Source organism: Lampetra planeri, chromosome 2, assembly GCF_965212315.1.
Source record: "Lampetra planeri chromosome 2, kcLamPlan1.2.h2, whole genome shotgun sequence".
Lineage (NCBI taxonomy): Eukaryota > Metazoa > Chordata > Hyperoartia > Petromyzontiformes > Petromyzontidae > Lampetra > Lampetra planeri.
The window spans coordinates 13748401-13769725 of NC_136108.1; the positions used below are offsets into that span (position 1 = coordinate 13748401).

A 21325-nucleotide genomic window follows, 5' to 3' on the forward strand; every position below is an offset into this window, starting at 1 on the left:
AACTCAATAGTCATTGAGTAATTACCAAGTGTGTGTTTGGACAAGGCGAAGAGAAAAAGTGGGGATTGCATGCCATTAATCATCCATCCTTTGCTGTTCAAGTTCCAAGTTTATTTTGTTTAACCAGACAAGTATTCAAGTAACCAGGATAGTTTCATTTGCAAGAGTGACCTTGGTCACCAAAATGACCAAAGCAAAAACAAATAAATTAAACCACAAGAACGAAGCAAATATAAATCGGATCAAAACCTGCTGCGGCCATTGTAGTGGGCAGCACCAAAGTCACTGCCAATGATGTGTGTTTTCGTCGTAGTAGCACTGTTTAAGTTTATTCTGGTCTCAGTGAGCTGTAAGCGGTGGCTAAGCAATGCGTGACCACTGGGCCCTCACAGTGTGGAGACGGGCGGCTCATTTGAGCGGCAGTGCCTCAGTTGTGGAGTCATCCCGAACTGCTCCTTTCACCACGTGTCCTTCAGCCCAAGCACCAAATACTTCCTGCTCTTCTGTGATGGTGAGTTGATGCAGAATTAGGCAGTGGATGTCACCAACTATATGTACATCTCGAAACACTTTTTTTTTAATCTTAACGGCCCTACTGCTTGAGGTGTTTAGCCAGTTCCTCATAGAGAATCCAAGATAAAACTCAAATACACGAGGCGATAACACAACAACAATTTATATAGAGTGATTAATTATTAACCTACTTGATGTTATGCTATCTGCAGACCGCCTCATAGGACTATAAGCTTTGGGTGTCAACTCACAAAATTAGATTTGCACAGTCTACCAACGCCATCTTAAATGATGGAATACACGCTTTGTGACACTGACCAAATGATCAAAGCAATGTTTATCATAAACTAAAGTATAGGTGAGAAGAACGATGAACTCGCTGAGCGTATATGGTATCTGGTATAAGGGCCTCTTGATCCAGGGTGGCTGAGAGGCAATTCTCACTGATATAAATCCCTGGGCCCAGCAATTTTATGGACCAAGGAGATTGTTCTCTTGGGCATGGGGGACTTTTAAAGTAAGTTGGCCCATGGTAGTACAGAGTCAGAAAGGTTAAAGAGTTTTGCAATATATAAGATACATGACTCATAGGAACAGCATCATCTTATTTATTTTCTGATTGTTAAATCTTTCTGAGTCAATGTAGGGGCAGAGGGAATGGATTTATAAAATAGAGTTGTAAAAAAATGGTCTCGCTGTCTACAAGTCTAGCATGAGCACAATGGCACAGCTACACAGAAGATTGCTGATTACTTCTCAGCACCGTGCCTAGCTTAACAACTACAGTGTGTGCCTTTCTGTGTGTCTGTGCATGTGCACCCGTAAGTGTGCATTCGCTAGCAGATTGTACTATAATCTCGAAGGGCACATGTAGGGTCTTGGCTGGTCATGATTAGGATTTTACCTGAGAAGTGGAAACATACACTTTGATGAAATGCAAACACAGGCGTCCCTCTTTGATATAACCAAAACATGGTACTCATTTTTTAATCAATGTATTGTGGGGCTTTTCACCTGATTGAGAATCAAAAATGAAAATGAGCACCATCCAGTGCCGTTAGAGCATTGGTAAACTTTGCTTTTACTTTATATGTACGAATGTGTGTATACAGGAAATAGGATGACAACAAGGCTTGCAAATCAATACTTAATTTGTGTGTTGTTGCCTGCATGAAATGTGTTTCCAGGCCCTACTGTCCCAATGGTGACAGTGCACAGTACAGACAACCCGGGCAGTAAGTGCTAAAGCTTTCAACCGGATGCTTTGTCATCTGCTTTTTATTCCAAAGGCTGCATATTGCTTTCACTTCTCGACCTTTGCTGACTACTCAATTATAAATTATTTAAATTAATTATGAGTAAATTATATAACTACGAACTAGAGATGTTCTTTCATTTTAGCACAGCAATTAGGTAAGTAACGATACAACGATTCACCGAATAAAATGTATTCTTACACTTTACATAGCAATTCATAATTTTCTCTTCCTATACGTTGTATGTTATTGGTTCACATGACCCCTGTCGGATCTTGTGACTCTACACCCATCACAGAATAAAAAAAACTAGAATAGTTTGAATTGTGTGACAAGTCATTGAATCGCAAGGGGGTCAATTGTTAAATATGTAGCAATCGTTCCATATATTGTAGACTGGAAATCTAGCAAACTAACCGTGTGGGTTTTCAGGCTTTCACATCTTGGAAAACAACACTGAGCTGAGAGGCATGCTGGCTCAGAGGCAGACACCCACCACTATCTATCGCAATGTCACCATCGAGGATTACGGTAAGGAGTGTGCACAGGGGCACTGATAGAAAAAAGGCGTTCCATTGAAATATTTATAACCTCCACAAGAGGCCTAATTTCCATGCAGCGTGTGGTGCAGCTAATAAAATGGCTGCATTATTAAATTATCTGGTCACTGAATCGATGGACCCAAAGTGAATGAGTTTTAAGACAGATCTGTTAGGTTTCTTTTCAGTGTTTTTTTCAACCATTTAGAAATATGATTATTAAATTACAGCTCAAATTTAATAACGATGTAAATCTGAAAACCGCACCAGAAAAAGTAACCAAAACTGGGATAAGTCGTTGACACTGGAGCTCCGATGCATATTATGCTCCGCAAATTACATGTGAATATAGAACGTAAATTGGAGCTGCTTTGTGGATGTACACAGCTGTGGCAGCGTCTAGTTAACTGGAATTGGACAATATAATGCTTCTAAAAAATTAGAATTCACACTTTCAGTAATTGGTGACTTCTACTAAACAAAATTTTTTGAAAAAATACCCTTGTAAAAACTGTTCTCAGCAAATTCTGGCCTTACGATGAAAACACAATTCTTGATAAATCGTTAATTTCGTGAGGAGGAAAATTATCAAGAATAATGCAGTGTCCTAGGCCACCTGTAGTTTCACACGTCTAAAATATAATTTTCACCAGTCTTTTCCTGTCACATTGTAAGCAAGTGATTAATTTATCTTCTCCCATTACCATGCATAGACGGAGTAGGATATATTATCATTTATGGTGACGTATGTACGTGTAATATTGTACGCCACTGCTGCCGGAAGAGCCTCCATCAGAGGGAGCTCCAGAGAGCCCCCTTAGAGGGTATTTGGCCTACTCTTCTTCGCTGGCCATACGTCTTGGAAATTGTACGTGTATATAAATATTATGTTAAAAGTATGTGTATGGTACGTATGTTCAAGCGTGACATGAACTAAATATCAGAAATATTTAGGATTGCTTCACAAAGCATCTCGATTCTTAAATTATAAAGAAAAGAAAGCTCGCTCAGAGCAAGCTTTCTGATAATTATCAGAGCGAGCTTTCTTTTCGTTTATAATAATTATAATAATTGATTCATATGATAACAATAGTATAGTTCAGGAGATAATGTGTGCAACAGTTTCAGTTTCTTAATTTCTTAAACAATTGCAGTTCATGAAAGAAAATAATTGTCATTTATGTGTCACTTAAATGCTAATTCGTTTCAAAGTTCCTTACAAAATGCCGAAAAAACATAAACGGCCGCAGAAAATGAAACAGAGCAAAAAAGAACAAAGGAGTTGGAAAACATGAGCTCAGGGACCTGGCATTCCCACGCATAACTGACAGGGGTGTTGGAGACCAAAGTAACAGAGTCGGGACGATGGCTCATGGGGATTTGTTGATTCTTACATTTGTACAAAACAGTTGTAAACCAGGGTTTGAAGCGGGCTTGCAAAGCATCAGGTGTATCGCATTTGGTAGATGGTCAGTTTGTTGATAATTGCTGTTGTTTGGACTTTTATACCACGCTTACAGTTGCACATATTGAACAACATTGTGTGATGATTATAGAATTTGGACTTGCGTGTCATGCATTCCTTCCACATGTTAGTATCGGTGTGTACCATTTCCAAACCTCTGCGATTAAAATGTAACGTGACATTTTAGTGTTGAACATGGTTTCATTTTTGTTTTATTTTTGGGCAATCTTATTTTACTAAAATATTAAAATAAAATCGTCGACATCATCACAGTTTCAATCTTTATACATATATATGAATAATCGAATATGTTTTTGTATATATGCTAGACAGTTATAAAATAACAACACAAATATATTTCCACATTCCTATGATTCTGTCGAGGAATGCAATAGTTGTATTGTAACACACCTCCACATAGTTCAATGATGATAGCCATGTGAGATGAGCCTCCTGCACTCTGCCTCTGCTGCACAAATTTCTCTTCTGGGCCATGGTGAAACATTGGTATCATTGTCCAAATATATCGCTGACAAAGTGCTGCCAAATTGCCATTTTGTTCAATTATAATTTTTATTCATGGTACCCTTCAGTAGGTAATGGAGGGTTAAAGGTTAGATTGAATGTGATCATGATGAATAAAACACAAATAAATGGCATTCATAAATCATTATTCGAGGCAGCAGACCACTCCTACAAATTAACTAAAATGAGCCCCAGGTAAAGAGAGAGCGACGCACGCTGTATATAGATCACTACCTTTGTGTGGTGCTTTGAATTGTGGCCATTTTTATATTTCTATTTTGTGTCCATTAGTACAATTACGACGTTTGATGCACCACATGTGGACACCTGGCTTTGATGGAATATATCTTCTCCCTTTTTTATTTTCTAGTATGTATCTGAATTACAGTATGGGACACAAAACCTGCTAACCACAAACATTTTACATGAACAAAATCTGGTCTTTTATGAGTTTAGAAACGTCGGTGAGATATGAAAACGAGCATTATACCATCATGTCTAATGTGTCTGGATTGTTTGTGCAATTCCCTTACCGTGGAATTGACCATTTAGCTAACATTATTGCAGTTGTATCGTTTGTATGTGATGAATCAACTTGTAACGATGCGCCAATTCTTCAATGTAAACCAATTTTCCTTATGATACACGCATAGGGTGCATGTAAATTATATGCAAATGTACGATAATGCTATATTTAGGTGAATAGAGAAAACAAAAATACGCAAATTACACAATGAATGAGAACATACAAACAAGAGTCTTGAATCACATCTTGACCTCGATTTTGTGATTATGCATCAATTAGCCGTGTCGGTGTCTCATTCTATGCTTTGTAATTGATGGTCTGTTAACTTCTTACTGATACATTTCAAAATACAGTACTGTAATGTCTCCAAAGTAACCTGTTAATTTGTTTTAAACCAACAAATTCCATGTTCACTTCTAAGTTCTATAACATTGTTATTTTATATGACATCATGCATGCACATTTCATCTAAAAAAAGACTGATGGATGAAGGATAGTGAAAGAAATGAGTAATTCTGTGTTTTGCAGTGGTACCTCTACAGCTGATGCTTCCTGCAGGTTTTACTGAAGAATTCCTCTATCCACTTCTGCTTATCATGTGAGTGCATCGACCTTCAGACTGTTTTACATTCTGAAAGCATGCATGCACTTCAGCTGCTTATCTTCCGTTGGATCTATATACTGTACATTTTGCATATATACATGTGAAAATAACGTCATTGTTTTTAATCATACACCACTGCCATTGTAAACTTTACAATATTTTTTTAGTGACTTTTTATTAAATTGTATAATATTCAGATGGATATATATTAAATAAATATATGTTTTATCAATGTCAGTGGAAAGCACTTAAAATTATAATTAGCATAATCTAGTGGCTAAGATGCCCATCGTTATAATCATGAGAATCGACTTTGTTTTTTACGCTCCAGTCATTAAAATACATATCTTGCAATACAATAAAATCACCAGCTAATTCAAATATACTAAATGTACTTCTGCTCGCGGACATTTACATTGAGGCGCTATAAATGTATCTTCTGTATGAAGTCAATAGAGAAACCCTGCTTTCGTTAGTCAACATTGTGTACCATACTGTCACGGATCGCAGATTCCATTGCGCCCAATCGACGCTGTCAGTATTCTAAATCTATTGACTTTTTGTCTTGAAAGGAGTCCTATCATGAAAGTAATCCTACAGACCTCGATGCCATTTTAATAAGATCTATGGGGATTGTGTTTTCTGGGAGGACTTATATTTCAGCTTCTCCTTTGATTTGCGGTGTATTCATCGCATTGCTTTTTGACCCTGAATGGATTGTCCTTCCCACGGGAGTTATGAAACGGCGCCATGGTGATTTTTGTACAGAAGGAGACTTAGAGAGAGATACCTCGAGGCTTTGTTGCAACTTCGCCGTGCTTGACTTTCGCAAGCATGTAAATGGACGGTGTGCACGTGGCCTTACAGAGAGCATGCCCCATGGCGATGATCAATTGTATTGCGTTACTCCTGGGGGTCTCCTCCCCCGCTGTGCAGGATTGACGAAAGGTGCCGAACATGTACGTGTAACCCCGGCCCCCGTGTTTTCGGTGACAGTGATGGTGTGCCCGGGGACCAGAGCGTGTCCGAGGTGTTCGGTTTGTCATGGGAAGCTGCGCTGGCGAGTGGGCATGCAACGATTGTTGCCCGGTTTGACGGACGTGGCGCGGGTTTCCATGGCAGCCGTTACCTGCACGAGGTGCATCGCAAGCTGGGCACAGTGGAGGACCACGACTATGTCACTGCGTTACGGTGCGTTACCCACACGCCGAGCAATGACACCAGCGCATGAGAATCCCAATGGCTGTGGGACCTGTGGAGATATATTTACCAGTGTCATTATTTTGTCATGTGTTGTGGGACAGAGATGTCGGTTTGTGCATTACATAATGCTGATCGCTAAAAGACGCTGCATTGGAAGTTTTGTGGACCTGCAGGAATACCTGTTACGTGGTATTAATATTTGAATGCTTGTTTATTATTCTTGGGTGAGATAGCAGGTTGACAGTTCCACAATTTACTTTGAGCAACAACCAATAGACTCCTCTTGTTTAGTATTGCACTGATATGGAATTGATGGTAAAGTATGCAACATATTGTGTACAGTAAAATGCTTCTAAATAATAACAATATACTACATCTCGCTCAAAGTATTTATTGCTCCTGCAATTAGTCTTGAAAATAAAGCAAAAAGTACTGGAATATAACACGTTGGCTTTTGCAAACCAATATGATCAATTTATTTGACTCAGATCGAGTGGATATGTTGATAACATCACGCCATCTATATAAGGCCCAGGGAGGGAGGAGATTTTCACAGTTCTGGAAATCATCTGATGATGCTGGTTACACTTCCCAACGAAACGTCGTACCAAATTGTTAAATGTTGTGGATTGTTCTTCAACGTACCGGTGTGTTGAAGCAACTCAAAATGGTACGTTTTGTTCATTGGCAGATTTTGTGGCAACTTAATTTATTAGACTGTGTCGAGTATAGGAGAGCGTACAGCACATCTTTTGCTCGTGCGATCTGACACATATCAAGTATGAATCTTAGTTCTAGAATACTATTTTAAAAAAATTCTTTCCAATTGTGTGATATTTAACTTCACAATTTAACTTTATATAGCAAAGTGTGCACGCTTCAATGTCTACGTTTAAATTTAGACAATTGAGTATCGATTTCGTAATAAATAAACTGTCTTGCAGTGAAATTAGTTTGTATTGTATTTTTATTTTATTGATCACGAAGAGCTGTTTGTTATGAAAATATAATAATGGCTATGTGTAAAAACAAATGGTTGTTGTTTTAGAATGACTTTTCAAAGTATTTAGCAAAAATGCTGTAAGCAAAAATAATGTGTATTTGGAGTTTGACAGTTTGTGTTCAGCACGAACGTTTATCATTTTAGGTCACTGCTAGAACTGCCGTACATCGACAAGAATAGGATTGGGGTGTATGGCAAGGTATGGCAACTTTAATACCTTTATTTTTCATTTAGGCTTCTGATAAAATGTTATAAGCATTATTGCAAAACACACATTCAGTTGTTGACTCGTACCTCAATCAAATAGATGTCACAAATGTATTTTGAATCAAAATAATATATCTAAAAATGCACTCACAATTGATTTTTTCAAACCTACAAATAATGTAATGGGGAGCTCTTTTTGTGATTTACCATTTTATAATCTCGCAATTGTTTCCAGGACTCTTTGCTGCAGTCAATGACTACGTGAGTGTGCGGCATTATGTCCTTCGAGAATACATCGCTCCGTGAATCTGTGTCCTTTCCTCTCAGGGCTATGGGGGTTACCTGGCAACCCTGGTGCTGGGGATGGGAGAAGCACAAGCGCGCTGCGGTGTGGCTGAGTCGCCCATCTTCGACCCCATGCTTTATGGTAGGCAAAGCCAATTCTGCCGACTTGAGGCATTCGGTAGTTGCTGGCTATGCCAGAGATACCTCGGATTCATTAGTGTCACAAGATGGTTAGTGTGTAAATATTTGGAAGCTGTGACATTGTGCTAATGCCTTAATGTATAATTTTGACATACTGTAAAATTATACAGTCGTGCTACATGTGTAATGGGTTCAACTGAGTTGCAGATGTAGACTTGGAGGCAACACATTAATTCAGTTCCAACACACGGGGTAACTTTCCCCTTAACAGAATAACAACCTATGATGGTGACCACCAGGCTAACTACACTAGTTACAACATAACTGCTACTACGGACTGGGATCAACAGCTTCGGCCCGGGTCCACGTGTTGGAGACTAAGGGTTTCTTCCAGGATGAACAACAACCCTGGTCCCTCTCGGGACCCAGCTTATATTCTCTGTGGCATGGCCGGCTCCGCCCTTGGCCACTTCCACCTTCTAGAATCCTCGGGAAGGATCTGGGTTCTAATCACGTGACCAACCCTAGCCCCCTCTTGGGGCCCCTTTGTAGACTTAACTGGTCACGTGTCCTCCCGGGTCAACCAGAATGCCATGGCCTCGAATAACCTCATCCTTCGGCCAACGCCCACACCCTGTCCTGTCGGGTCGGCACTGTACGCGAAGAGTGGTGCCATCTAGCGCTGTAATTCAGCACTTACTGGGCCCCTCTAGGGCCGGTACTACACCCACACCACTGTGTTATCCGCGATGTCGCTACACCGCACGCCGTGCCTCTCGAGGGCCGGCACTGCACCCAGCATGTCGACATCCAGCGATGTCACTACACATGTATAAGATATACAAATATGAAAGAAAATTGTAAGAATTACCAATCATCAAATTATTATTAAAGCTAGAGCCTTGTCTTGTCTTCTAAGTGATAATAACTCTAGTTTTGACAAATGTAAGAGAAGGAATAATGTTGTGTTGGAAGGACGTTGGCTATTTTAGATTTCCTAATCATTTTGGCCTTGCAGCCCAAATCCAGGAAATACTGCAGACGATAACAGACAAAGTAGGTAAAAAAGTACAGAATGCAAACACATAATAGACAAATGATGATAAAAGTTTGGAGAAAAAGAGGAAAAATTCGACAAGTTCACATGCCTAAGAGGACTGATATCACACAATAGAAGTTGTGAGGATGACATTAAGAGAATAATCAGATTGGTTGCTGCAGCTTTGGAAATACACTACAAGGTCACATAAGATGGCAACATCTCAATTAGAATGAAAACGAGAGTGGTTGACACCAGTTGTGCCAGTGCTGCGATTGGGCCTTGAGGAGGGCTGAAAATATGAAAAGACTCACTGCAAAACCAGTTGACTGAGAAGAATCATGAGTCTACTAATGCGCCAATTATTGAGGATCGAACAAATTAGAATACAATTAATACAGAAACTTGCCTTGATGGAGAAGATTGAGGAGAAAAGGCTGCAATGGTTTGGACATGTAATGAGTATAAAAAGACACATAATACAATATTTGATACTATATATGTACGTAGAGGGAACAAAGAAAGTAGGAACGCAGAAAACCAGATGGATATACATAGTACGGAAAGATATGATGAAAAAGGACAGTAATTTTCTGAGCGACTAGATCGATTGAAGACACCAGGCAGCGGAAGGCCATATCTCGCTTAAGAGTGAGATATAGCCGAGCTATTTTCAGAGCTACATGCATAGAGAAGCTATTTTAAAATGTGATGAAGATAAATTTAAAATTAACATTTCCAGAACTACAGTCTTGCTTGTGCTACACCTCCAGCCAAGTATAAAATTGTTGATCTCTCCGTTGTGAGTGAATGTTGCTTGAGAGCGTTGTGCAGACAAGGCACCTGCTCGCACCTCCTGTAACATTCTTCTCATCTGCATTTTGACAGCATGGTATAAAACACAAACCCCTTTTATAATGCGAGGTTATGGCTTGGCTACGGGAAGCATAGAGCACATCTGTTTCGCACTGGTGACCAAATGGGCTGCATGAACGAATTAAAGGTTCTTCATTAGAAAACGAAATGACACGGGGTTATGGAGGTCATTCATAATTGGGTCCATATCAACATGACAACTCAACGCTTGCTTAAACCAGGCTGTCAGCACTGAACTCTGAATATCGTTTTCCACTGTATTTGGTATACATTATACTGCGTAGGTTCTTGTGATTCTCAGTAATGCTGTGAAATAAAGACATTAGGTTACATAGTTACAAAAAATACGAAAAATATAATAGGACAAAAGGAACAATTTTTGCATAAAGTATAATTTAAGGTGCTGTGATTCATTATTGTATTGTTAAAGATTTGCATTTACAGTTCTGGTTTCCATTGCCCTTGATGTGCCCATGGGTAACACAAGGTTTCGACAGTGAGGAACAGCTTGGCATGCGTACCCCCCATTTAATTCTTAATTTAATAGACGACATTGGCTTGAAAACACATACCCTTGCAAAGCAGCGCTGGAAGAATGCACTTGTCTTGTGACACTTTGGAGGTATTGACATTGGTAAAGATCAGCTGAGGTGGAATGGTATTGGACTTGTGAAGTGTGTTTGTGTAACCTCAACTATTAATCACAAGTTGTCGTCTTCAATATGGTTCCTTGAGGTTGAGGTTCTGAATCATATGCCTATCACTCTAACGAATGTGGCGAGAATGCTCGTTCATTTATAAGCATTACATAGCTTAGAGGCCAGAAAGTCATACTGATAGATTTTCAGGTCGGGTTCGGGTTAAGCCAAAACCAATTGAACTGTAACCAGGTGAACTATAAACAATTTAGTTGGTTAAAACAGTCTTAGAAGGTTCAGTTGCAGTTAAATGTTTGCTAAAAGAAACTTGTTTCAACCAGTTAAAATTGATCATGAGCAACAAAAACCATACCTATTTTTTTCCATTCCAATTTAGGTTTCGGTTTCAGTTCTGATTATGGTTTGAGTACTTGAACCAAAGCGTTTGTAGTTAGACTCTCTGTAGTATAGACAATAACAAACTATGTATATATGCAACTCATTAAAGTTTTATTAAATTGTACTTTCCTCTTTTTTTACGAGATAAATATTTTGTTACCAATGGTACAATATATTTAAGAAAAGCTCGGGGAGTTACACCAACATCTGGTTCAATATTTTTAAGCCAAACAAGCCTGATAATTGTAAGTAGCATTGCATTACTGACTGTGGTAATGATGAAGGATGTAAGAAAGACGGAATGCTCTTGTGGGATTGCAGTTTTAATTTAAATGTGTATAATGGGAAACCAAAGAGATAAATCAGCTTGAGGCCCTATGCCTATGAAAGTATATATATTAGAGTGGCACAAACCCTGACTATTTAGGCAGCTGCTGTTGAACCATGCTCAGAAAATATTATTTGTTTACCTTCATATATCTCCTTTTTAAAGTGATTTGCGAGTTAATGTACGGCAAAAATACAAGTCTCTTGTAAATGCATCCATTCTTATAATATATTTTCCATAAACCCTAAAAACCCAACATAAAAGCTACTAACAAAAAAAACCTTTTCGTTACATTTTATTATTGTTTTTTGTCTCATTTCCACTCTCCTACGGTATCCATCACCCACAAATTCACCCAAATCAACTCTGCATTCCTCCTCCTAGCCCCTAGCACTTGCTTAAAGAAGGGTGATTTACAGCTTATGTGAAAATGTACAGTGCAAATAAAATGGTATAATGAAGCAAAATATTACAATAAGCTGCAACATGGTGATGAAGCTTACAATGACATAAGGGATAAGGATGAATCTGAGATCCCTGGAGGTCACATCTAGGTGGCCATTTTACTGCAAATGTCACCCAATTTCCTTTTGAGTATTTCCTAATGGCTTCTACAATATTGTCAATACAATGCCCTTTTGTAAATTAGGCTGGAAGGCTTTTCATTGTTGGAGATACAAGCAGGGACAGGGTGAAACAAAATACTGCCCTGACATGAACAGAAGGTCTTAGGTTGTGTGACTGAAATTTCTGTTGGAGCAATTTTAATTAAATTCTGGTAGACTGGTTTTCCATCATCCGCCCACAACAACTCACGTGGTTTAATGCCAATTTCTTTTGTTCCTTCTTATTTTCTCCTTTTGAAGGTAATAAGCTCACATCGCTTTGTGGCCTGAATATGATATGCCAAGCTAGCTATATGCCTCAAACCATAGGGTAGAGAGTGGGAACACAACTAAAGAGACCGTAGAGAGGGACAGCAGGAAAAGTAAAGAGAGAAGAGTACGTTCGATTGAAGTCGAAAGGCATTTCCATAAAAAAAATACCAAGCCTTCGATTCCTTATGAAGCTAAATCTGCACAGCCCCCAGATACATTGCCGTGGTATTTTCTAATCTGGTACCGCAATTGTACTTTAAAAACCTCAGGGATACCCTGCATTGCATAGATCTTGGAGAGGATCTGTAAGATGATGCAGCAATCCTGGTGTTGGGAATGGTTTAAACTATTATTGGGGCACACTGAGGCACACTTTGTGCACAGCTTGGAGTTTGCGATGTGCGTTCTCATTGTGTACAATTTAGTGTTCAAAACATGTACAATATCCTATCGGCTAGTGTATGGTGTTCCAACGCTGACATTCGCCTCAGTGTGTGCTACAGGTCATAATGTGTGTCTGGAATTATGGTGTTAAACTGTACTGCTTGACCCTCCCTAATGACGTTAATTTAAGCAGTGATATTTAACAGAGAAGGAGAGTCATTTTAATATTCATAAAACATCAGATAATCATATCATCACATCACTGCATGCAATACATGTTTTAAAGTATTTTTTAATATATTTATTTGTGTGATGTATACGTTTACATCATTTCTAAAGCGATTTAAACACAGAAATAGATTTGAAAATATTCGTGTGAACTACAGTTTGTATTCTGACTCCCACAGCCTCTGCATTTTCTGAGCGCTATCTGGGCTTGCCAGCCCGTGAGGAGAATGCGTATGAGGTGAGGACCAGCCTTGAATGCAAACCCACTTCTACATTACTCATCTTCATTGTGGAAGACAGAGCATGTGCAGAAGCATTCAATACGTTATGTATTTTACATCCATGCCTTTAACATTGTGCACCCACATGTGTGAATTACTGTCATTACATTTTCCTTGTGCCTTTAGGAAATGAGATGCACATCATCTGCAAATAAATAACATTGCCTCCGTGAAATATTAACCCTGTATTTGGAAAGATTACGATGGCTTTGTAAGCCCTTAATAATGGTTTCTTACAGAAGGAGTAAGAATGTGTTTAACAAATTTGTTTTGGTATATTCATGGGAATTTCCCTTTACATTACATATTGCGCCTTTTATTGATCATATATCTTCACTAACTTATATATTGTGTTGTTTTTAACAATCCATCTTTCTTGACCATGATCACGTAATTATGTTCTCTGACTGTATTTTGTATGGAATTCTACCTCAATATTTTTTCTGTATTTTTTTATTCTGTTCAAATGTCTCACATTCACTTTATCAGGCTGCCAAAGTGAGCAGTCGGCTCAGCTGCCTCAAGGCCGAACGATTCTTAATCATCCATGGCACAGCTAATGGTAAGGATTCTCTGAAAAGGCTTTTACTATGGCCCTGGTGCAGTTTGTGTGTGTATATATATGATGTATTGAAAACAATTGAAAATATAATTTATATTCATCCTGTAGCTATCAATATTTTATGAGTTATCTTGCATTATTATTAAACGAATAAAAATAATAATTCATAGCCCAATGTATATCCACTGCTGGATGAAGGCATTCTCATGGGGATTGTTTGACCATATTTCACTACTGGTCAGTCCAAGTTGCCCAGGATCAGTCCAGGAATTCAACAACTCAGGTCACCAGGTGCAAAGTGCAGTGTGCTAACCACTGTGCCACAGCTCCCCGCATTCTTCTAATATTAGATGCATTTATTTTTCACAGATCTCCTGAACTTCCTTGCTTGTTCCCTCCCAGGTTTATTTTGTTTAACCATTCATTAGAGTCTGTTAAATATGTGACAACTTAACTTTCATTTCCATTAAGATAACTAAGAAAGATAGAAGAGGAGGTGGCATCAGTACCAGTGTAACATTGTGAGTTATGGCAATCGTCAGCAGAGGCACATACCTACTAATATAACCCAGGTGTCCTTAACACTCGTGACGCCACTCCACATCGACCAGCCCCCCTCATTAATATTCATGGTCAGGTGACGTCCTCCAAATAGACACCCCCCCCCCCCCCATTAATAAAAATTAGTAGGTGACGTCACTCCACATGGGGGGCCGAGGCGCCTCCTCCCCCCTCCTCGGCGTCAACTTACAACCCTCACGACAAAGGCAGAACCCTCACGTCACGTGATCTCCGTAACGCTATTGAGACATAGAAGTAAAAAGGACGTCATGATGAACAAGGGATTATAACCCTTAAATGAAATAAGTCTGTGTCACCACGGCCTTACAAATTGCACACGAATGGATGCAATGAATATCATGTCGCGGTCTGCTTTTCGCTTGCAAGTTTCAGATTTACTGTAATACACCCGTCCTTCGACGGGCAAAAGGCTAGTTGTAAAATAGCTTTCTAACCATCTAAGAAGCCTTACTATCACAGGTGTTGTTTTTTATATAACCTTCATCAATTACAGACGTTAAGCACATTTCACAAGAGCATTGACAAGTATTTAAACAACATACTCTTTGCTTCTTTTGGTAAAGTCACGTAGGTTGAAGAAATAAAATTAAACAATTTTTTAAAAAAAATTCCCTCCTGAGGACGACCACTTGTGTTGCAATCGAATCGTCGTGATATATATATATATATTTCAACCTACGTGACCTTACCGAAAGAACCAAAGAGTATGGATTCCTGCAATCACGAAAGCTTCAAATCAAGATATTTAAACAACATGAGATAAGTGTCGGTAATTAGACAAAAAATTAAACAAACATAGAAATGGGTCTTTAAGGATTCTTTAAAAACAAGGCTAATTCACAAAGCAAGTTTGAAAGACGATAACATCCTCCTACACGGAACATGTGATATTAAAGTGTATTTCATTAAAAAAAACACATGAATCAGTCTGATCACCAACTGAGAAACCAAATTACAGAAAATTGGAAAGCAGATTATTTTCATGATTAGATTAAATTATTCTGTATCATGGGATTTGTGATATCTTAGAAAAATGCAAGACATATTTGTTTTTTTAAATAAGGGGAGTTTATAATAAGCATCACTCAGATATTAATGATATAAAAGTACATATTAGTTAATTTTACTGCTTCAGTTGCAGGACTTTGATGATTAACTTTACAGAATAACTTTTTTTAAAATTGGAATTTGTAATCATCCAGGTAGGGTGTTGACTGTTATGTTATGTAATCCGACTCTCTGTTGTATTACATTACATTTCTAAGTATACTAGATTTGTGTTTCTATTTCATTTATACCTCATGATAATAGCTTGTGTTGCAATTGAAACGTCGTATGCAAGTATTTAATTTATTATTTTATCTTTATACGTGACTTTACCGAAAGAACCAAAGAGTTGTAATTTGGGGTTTTACTACTTTTAAACGTTAGTATTTTTTAAATTATTTAGTTATTTTTCCCTCAAGCTAATATTTGTTCCAGTGTAAATGTAACTAATAAAATAACAAAATATGCAACACATTGCAATGTAATGCAAAAGCCAAAACAACTCCTGGCCGCTACTTATGTCCTTCATAATAAATATCCACCACCAGTGCTCCTCCATACAAAGTTGTTGTACACTTGAATTAAGGCTGCGCTATTACACCACATGCATTGAGGCTGTGCCATTTCTTACAGGTGTGTTTGATCTGCCAAGTTGTGGGAAATGTATTTGAATTATACCAAATATAATGTGGTGGTATGTTTTTTTTCTTTTTCAGAGATGGTCCACTTCCAGCACACTGCAGAACTGATTAAACATCTTATCAGCATTGATGCAAACTACACACTCCAGGTCGAGTACCACAGTTTACAATCACAAATATTAAATTATGTTATAATCAGGCTTTGACGATGCACATTTTAGATACAGCAAAACAATATATAAAAACGTTTTTCCGGAATATTTCAACGTATTTTTTCTCTCATAAATAAAAATGAAAGATAAACGATGATAAACTGTGTAGATGTTAATAGGCACCAGTGTGTTATGGACCTGATTCAGGTGTTGACAATCATACCTACGCTTTAGATTTTTGTTGGGTAAAATTGTGTCGTTAACACCACCTACAATGGTATAAATCACCAATTAGGTGGTGTGTTTCGGCCATTGCATCAAGATGTCAATATGATGTAAAGCTTTCGTGACTGCAGGGATTCATCTTCTTGGTTCTTTCGGTAAAGTCACGTAAAAGGGAAATAATAAAATAATAAAAATTAAACATAATAAAATACAATTCTCACGACGTTTCGGCCACAATGCAAGCAGCCGTCCTCAGGTGAAGAACAAGTCTGTCGGAAAGACAGCTGCTGCTTGCGTTGTGGCCGAAACGTCGTGAGAATTGTATTTTATTATGTTAAATTTGTATTATTTTATTATTTCCCTTCTACGTGACTTTACCGAAAGATCCAAGAAGATGTCAATATGACCTTATATGTAGCGTCCTATGGGAATATTATAAAACCCAAGCAAACTTTACATTGCAGATCTATCCGGACGAGGGAAACTCTGTGCGCGAGCTCAAGTGGAGGCGGCACCTCTACAAGACTATGACAGACTTCTTCGTTGACTGCTTCAGCCAGCTGGCACCACGTGTGCGAGACGAACGCGAGGACGACGATGATGAGGACGAGTGAACTACGCTTGTTATTACTGTCATGTCTAAAGGTGGAGACAGAGGGCGGCACAATAGGGTGCATCGCTTCTCATGGGGTTTCCCCTGCTAGTTGATGGCCATACGCGTGAACAACATTGGAGCAGCCACCAGAATTTCTAGCTTATGTACTAGTTTGTACTAGTGTCACTTGCGCATTCAATTAGGGCTCCGTAGGAAAAATAAGGGGAGGAGAAATGCCTCCACCAATTCCCTGAGGTCACCTCGATGATATGCTATTGGTCATCGAATCCTGAGTTTGTAACTCATAACTCAGCATATCAATTATAGAAGTAACGGTTTTAAAGTCAAATTACGAATATCTTAAATAACTCTTTTAAAACATTTTATTTTAAATAAAACATGTTTTATTTTTAATTATTAATATTTGTACAGTATAGGATTGCATATACACTGAAATAACAATATATATAGAGTATTTAATTTCGTGATCAAATTGATCTGCAATCATTTGATCCAAGCATGAGAGTGTTCATGTTGAGAAATTCAACCATTGCTGCATGGTAGTTGGAGCTCAGAGCAGCCACATGAGAAACCATGCATTCTAAATATTCTCCTTGATGTCCCCATCCCCGCCATTGCTTTCCAACGTGCGCACGGACTTCCAACATGCTTTCTTTAAGCAATGTCTTGTGTCTCTTTATATTGCCACATCATAATTGAAAATATAGTCACTCCAAAAAAAGTTGAATGGGAAATTGTTCATATTTCGGTAATCTGAAGGAAAATGAAACGGAAAATAATAGTGCTTGCAAACAACATTCATTTTAAATTAATGAATAATTTAGCTGAGTTGGTTGTTGACCATAACTACAGTTTCAAATATGTATTCCTCTCTCTACACCAATTACTGATTCAATAATTTTCACTTGGGACTATGCACAAAACTAGGAATGACAATAGTAACTAAATATACTGCTCAGTATATTTTAACTATTTGCGGTGTTAAAAATAAAGTGATCCTGTGGAACCTGACACCAAATTCTTTTGCGAAATACACCTGCCTGAAAGATTGCAAAATACAGTTGTTAAATACAGAAATATTTCATAAGCCTACACTTGTTTGCATTCATAAGCATGTATTTCCCAGGACTTGTTAACGTGCATTAGTGTTCCACAGGGTCGCCTTTTTTTAGGTGTGTATTTTATTTTCACACTATAGCACAAATGTTGCATCAATTACAATTGATTAAAGTGAATCCCTTTTAAATTATTGACAATAGGCTCAAGAGAAGCCATCTATTGGATAAGCACGAGTCAATGTTCATTCAATAATCGATGAAAACTATTTCAGAAAACTATTAAGTGCAATATATACAAGTGTATTTTTGTAAACATTAAAAGCGTATTTAATTATAGAATGGTTAATGGTAACAAAACATATTAACTTCTGTAATAACATGCTGAAAATAACTTACTTTTCAATAACCATCATATCAAGCTATGAAATAGCAAATGTACTCAAATTCTACTAATATTCCTTATACGATGGTAGGCATTTTATTTATAGTTTTTATTCTCTTTTCTAACTTATGAAAATCTCAATTATAAAAATGTATGATTTTCCTTATTCAAGTTAACAACCAAATTACATGTCAGTACTCTGTACTTAAAAATGTAATCTAAAACATCTGCTACTGCATCATTTGAACGGTTATCCAGTATTCCACCACGTTTTTGACTTTCATTTTTTAAGAATGGCATATCACACACAGTACAATCGTGGAATATCTTCAATCACTATTCCAGGAATATCTGTCCAGAAGTTGTGGACAGTTTCCAGAGGTCTCCATGATACACATCCATCTGATCTGTATAAAATCAGACAATTCACAGGGTAAAACGTGAATTTATTTCCGATTAATTATTTAATAGATCTGTGCTTAATTTACCAAATGTACTGTACGATCACAGTGTGTAGTGCTCTGCTTTGAAAACCTTTCTGGTAAAGTTTTACGTAACTTATACACACACACAATACATATACAGTCATATGAAGCTGTGCAGAGCCTCCACCTGTTTATTAATTTGCGCACGTCCTCTATAGAGTTCAGGATTCTGAGAGTTTGTCTTGCATTTCTGATGTTTGTAGCAATTCTTTGGTCCATAAAATGCATAGCCCGTGAATGCTTTGAACTGCTTGGATTTTTATCAGTGTCCTGTAAATATGTTACTTTAATAAGCACTTTAATGGACTCGTTATTGTGAATAAGTGTTAAATGTTACCAGTGTTAGTGTTGCTGTGTCACATTATGCTTTAGGCCAGTTCCATCTTCAATGTTCTAAAATGATTGCCACATTCATTTTTGCCTCAGTGTTGTGTTTTCCCAGTTGATTAAAAACTGTGCCAAACATCACAGTGTGTTTGTAAACTTTTTAAACTAAACACTATGTAGTAAAATAGTATTGTTTACAGAAATTAACGTGTTATATTTACTTATTCTTTTCAGGTAGTAATTATCCAATATAAAGTTGCCCATTTGAATTTGTTTAGGTCTTTTACAAATATTGTAATAACTTAAGCTGCATTAAAGTACCAGATATAAGGAATGCTTTTCAACTGGGACTCCAGAACCTAGAGTCTGCTGGGTGGCATTACACACTGGGTGAGTCGTTTGAGAATTATGGGGAGAAAATGGAGGACGTTGTGGTTTTGTCCACTACTGGACATCTGTGAAAAAGAGCTTTATAGCTCATCCAATTCCTCCAGTATAAATATTCCTGATTTCATTTTCCACCTGTGGGACGTACACATATGATCATGCTGCCACCTGCTGGTGGAATTTATCACGGGTCACAATGTTTTGTGTCACATCGCAATTGGCACTATTGTAGGTAATGCAATGATTTGTTATTTTTTTGTGATGCATTATTTATATAAAATGCTACAAAAATATTATAAATTTAAAGTGATTGGCTTATAATGGTCCATGTACTCATGTTGTGTCACGATGAAAACAAGCTCTGAATTTAAGCTAAGTGTTCTTCATAGCCATCGTTATCTCGATACCTTCTTTTGAAACGTAAATGTATTATAAATGCACGTGTGTATGGTGGACTTCCAATAGGAACTGCTGACTGAAAGCTATGCAAATACTTTTTCATGTCAGCGATAGCACACAATATACAGCTTAATTTTAAGAAAAATAACCTGCAAGGTAAGGAGTGGATATTCTCATTTATGCACGATCTTGAGCAATTAGAATTTAAAGTTCAGATGTGCACACAGCTGTCCTTGCTGGTTTAAATACAAATTGAAAGGTAAATGCAGTTCTACTTTTATAGGTCGTTTGAAACAAATCTAATCAGAAAAGCAGCATCCGTTATCTTTGTAAAAAGTATTGGATATTAATTACACATTATTGCACATTAGGCACACAAAAGGAATGTTTTCAAAATAATTCGAAACATTCTGCTCTTCCCTGGAAACTAACGGTTGGACCCCAAAAACGTGTTGGCGAGTAAACCCTGTGCCTGTCAACCCATATGGTTTACCCGTATTCTTGAACAGGGAAATTGAGTTTCAGGTCGAAACGGCGCACAGCCTTTTCAATAGGGGCAACAAAGACATCATACGGCCAAAAAAAAAAAGTTGTGGGACAGCTTTTTTTTTTACTCTGAAGAGTAGCGATCCCCGTAGCAGCCGAAAATTTTGATCCTGAAATTTGTAAAAACAGGATTGGGATGTACATGAATGATAGTGTATTGTTTAACCCTTCATAATTTACTGTTTAGTGTTGTACATTTACAAAATGAGTGTGTGCATCCACATATCAAGTAAGCAGCATCAGTAAGCATACTGGTAGGAACCTCCTGGTTACGCCAGCCCACAGGGGATTATTGTGTCCGTCCGTCGTGCAGGGAGGGGAGGGTGGGGAGAGGCTGGGTGGGGAGGGTGGGGAGGGGCTGGGTGGGGAGGGTGAGGCTGGGTGGGGGGTGGGAGGGGTGGGGCTGGGTGGGGAGGGGCTGGTCACCCCGTGGTGCCCTTATAAAACTCAACGTTTAACCTACTCACGCCGGCTTGTGCCCGCCCTCACAGTCGGCCATATTTGCGGAATACATCACGCCGCTGTTGACCCTGGCCATTGACCGAGCAACCCAACGTTCCTACCAGCTCCCTCCGCAGGAATGTGTTAAGTAGCATCA

At 38.2% G+C, this 21325-nt stretch overlaps 1 protein-coding gene across 1 annotated transcript in view; it reads left to right on the forward strand.

Moving 5' to 3' along the window:
• Positions 1–19532, forward strand: part of LOC144733539 (inactive dipeptidyl peptidase 10-like) — an 88479-nt gene extending 68947 nt beyond the window's left edge. Inside the window, exons 16-26 of the mRNA XM_078615510.1 lie at positions 393–511; positions 1701–1748; positions 2202–2300; positions 5353–5422; positions 6425–6619; positions 7779–7833; positions 8169–8268; positions 13217–13275; positions 13808–13880; positions 16226–16299; positions 16992–19532. Coding sequence (XP_078471636.1) covers positions 393–511; positions 1701–1748; positions 2202–2300; positions 5353–5422; positions 6425–6619; positions 7779–7833; positions 8169–8268; positions 13217–13275; positions 13808–13880; positions 16226–16299; positions 16992–17141 — 1042 coding nt within the window. The 3' untranslated portion in view covers positions 17142–19532. The remainder of the gene's footprint in view (positions 1–392; positions 512–1700; positions 1749–2201; positions 2301–5352; positions 5423–6424; positions 6620–7778; positions 7834–8168; positions 8269–13216; positions 13276–13807; positions 13881–16225; positions 16300–16991) is intronic.
• The last annotated feature ends 1793 nt before the right edge of the window (positions 19533–21325 follow it).